General features: G+C 48.7%; 1 protein-coding gene across 1 annotated transcript in view; it reads left to right on the plus strand.

Annotated features, from left to right (window-relative positions):
- NKX1-2 (NK1 homeobox 2) overlaps positions 1–453 on the plus strand; it is a 2,289-nt gene extending 1,836 nt beyond the window's left edge. The window contains exon 3 of the mRNA XM_006880139.1: positions 6–453. Within this exon, the coding sequence (XP_006880201.1) occupies positions 6–453 (448 nt within the window). The remainder of the gene's footprint in view (positions 1–5) is intronic.
- The last annotated feature ends 2,525 nt before the right edge of the window (positions 454–2,978 follow it).

Consider the following 2,978-nt stretch of genomic DNA (forward strand, 5'->3'; position numbering starts at 1 on the left):
CCCAGCCTGGCCAAGCCGCGACGCGCGCGCACCGCCTTCACCTACGAGCAGCTGGTGGCCTTGGAGAACAAGTTCCGGGCCACGCGCTACCTGTCGGTGTGCGAACGCCTGAACCTGGCGCTGTCGCTCAGCCTCACCGAGACGCAGGTCAAAATTTGGTTCCAGAACCGCAGGACCAAGTGGAAGAAGCAGAACCCCGGGGCCGACGGTGCGGTGCAGGCGGGAGGGAGTGCGGCCCAGCCCGGGGCGCCGGGGGCGACGGCGGGTGGTGCGGGGGCCAGCCCTGGCCCACCTGGCCCGGCCGCGCTGCCCTTCCAGACTTTTCCATCCTACACTGCCGCCAACGTCCTTTTCCCAGCGGCCACGTCGTTTCCGCTCACGGCCGCAGGTGGTCCCTTTGCACCTTTCCTGGGGTCTTCCTACCTGACCTCCTTCTACGCCCCGCACCTTTGAACTCTTCATTCCCCACTTTGAGCCCTTCACTCTCCACTTGGTGAGGATCAGCGAGTGACCCCTCCACCGAGGGGTGCAAAGGCACAGGGACCGCCCCCTCCTGGTGTGTGGGTGTCTGTGTTCCCCTTTGCTCCGGGGGCGTCAGAGTGCAAGGAGACCCGCCTGCAGACTCCAGGCTGCGCCCCGGTCCAGCCATAAGATTCTGAATCTTAACTGTTGTCAAAAGGGGTCCAGGTTCTAACATCTGTAAGTGTCCGGAGTGTGACCTCTGATGTTCCGTTTCCCCACCTTCTCTTCACTTTACCTCTGGCTTAATTCAGCTCAAGACCTCTTTTTAGGGTCTGGGTTTGGGGCACACCATTTATAAAATGAAAGGAATGAAAGCAATGGAGCGGCAGGGCGCACGAGACCACACTCACACCAAGGGTCGAACCTGCACAGATGCTGGCCATTTCTTGACTTCAAGAAGCCGGCAGAATCGGGTGAGAGCTGGTTCTACAGGCACACAGGACAGTTTTGAAATGGACTGTTTAAAGAAACACAAAACCAGCATTCCCGAAAACAACTCTTGTTCCAAACACACAGTGTGTCCCTAAAAGAACCGGTGACGAATTTTTCCGAGTAGACCAGTGTTTACGGAAATTTACTCCGCTTTGTAAGTAAACTTGCTTGCTGGAGTTGCCGCACTACACCTGGGCTTCAGGTTTGGAGAGCAGCGTTGACAAATAAGTGACCCCAAACACATTAAAAAAAAAAATCACAAATAAGAGCGATGACTGAAATCCAGTGAGACAAAGTGTGTCAGCAGCTGCCTGCTTGGACCGACAGTGTTTGATACTCAGAACTTTATTCTTGAGAAACTTAACTGTCCAGTGATTCCCTGCCCTCCAGATACTGGACAAAACTACCAAGAGAGCCAGCTCTGCAGGGCACGCAGCTGTGCGATGGAACAATTTAAAAGCACAAACCTCAACAACGCGAGGTCTCCATTTAAGATTCTGACTTGAAAGCAGTTTCTTGTTCCTAAAGGGCTCTCCGGGCCAGTGTGATGAAGGAGGCAGAGGTTTTCAGAGGCAGGAAAAGAGTTGGTTCTTGTCGGTAAAGAGCTGCTGGGAAGCACATCCCTGTGCCTAGTGGGTTCTATTTCAAATCCCAGATCTCTGTGACTGGCCTTGAATATTGTTGCTTATGTGTCTCTTGTGGGAGGGGGAAAAAAAGAGTCCTGTAAAATTCCCATGCCAGGGCTGTGGGCAGACTCTTCGCTTTCTGTGTTTCTTCTAGATAGAGCAGCCTCCATCACCGAAACCAGCCAACAATGTCATGTGTTCGAATCTCTGTGTCTCTACTGGAGGGCCAGCTGGCGGCTGCTTGAGTACCATAGTCTTTGTGCTATTGACAGCCTTTGCCGTTAATAATGGAATTTAATGATCAATAGCTTTTTTAAAATTTTATTTTACTATTTTTTGTGCATGTAGTGTCAAATCAGATCTGACTGGTACAGGAGGAAATTGTCCCTTCTTATCCGGCAGAGCATCTGGTGGATTTGAACCATGTACCTCTGGGATTGCAGTGCAGCTTCTTGCCACTAGGCGACCAGAGCGCCCCCACCCATCAATGGCTTTTAATAACATGAGAGCACACTCTTGAGTATTATGAACAAATCGCCATTTTTAATCTTGAAATACCTAACTTTGTTGGTAGCAGGACAGAGAAAAGATCTTATGCCTCTCTTCCCCTCAGAGAAGACTTCATATTCGTGGAATTCTCATAAAATCAGCAAGTATGTTTTAGGTAACTTATTTTACTAAGTAGATTCTTTTGTTCAAATCCACCAGATGCTCTGCCAGAAAAGGAGGCGCAATCTCCTCCTGTACCTGTCAGATCTGATTTGACGGTACATGCACACAAAATAATAAAATTAAAAAAAAAAACAACAAAAACCAAGTAGATTCTTTTCTAAAGAAATCAAGCTCAACACATCACTGTCTAAAGTACAACGGGGGCAGGATGAGATGAAAAATGCAGCCGCCGTAATAGTATAATCTTACATTGCTGGGTGGTAAACACTCTTTCAGCAACTGTTGGTTTCTCAAAAGCCAAGTTGAGGTATGTGAACAGATAACTCAAGTGCAGTGTCAAGTATACAGGGTGGTCTTGAACAAAGAAGCTGAATGCCTGTGACACACAGGAACTCCATTCCAACCTCTCAGGTCCAGGATCATGGAACACTTCCTGAAGAGGAGAGGGAGAGAGGGCTGGCTATTTTTCTGTGGACTATCATGGGATGAGGTGTTGCAATTCCTGACCCTTCCCCTCACACTGCCACCAAGGAACGCCTGAAGTCTGTGACTTTGAACTTCTGCTGTTTTACTAAGGCTTCTTGGTTTCCCAGCCAAATCCTTAGGCCTAATCTCCTGGTGTGTTTGTTTAATAAAATCTTTTTGTAATGATTTCTTGTTTAACTATTCCTTACCTTCTATTAGTAGAGTTTTTAAATCATTTTCTAATTCTCTGAGGGCACACTC

This window comes from Elephantulus edwardii, unplaced genomic scaffold (assembly GCF_000299155.1).
Source record: "Elephantulus edwardii isolate Elephantulus edwardi_28Jun2011 unplaced genomic scaffold, EleEdw1.0 scaffold00006, whole genome shotgun sequence".
Lineage (NCBI taxonomy): Eukaryota > Metazoa > Chordata > Mammalia > Macroscelidea > Macroscelididae > Elephantulus > Elephantulus edwardii.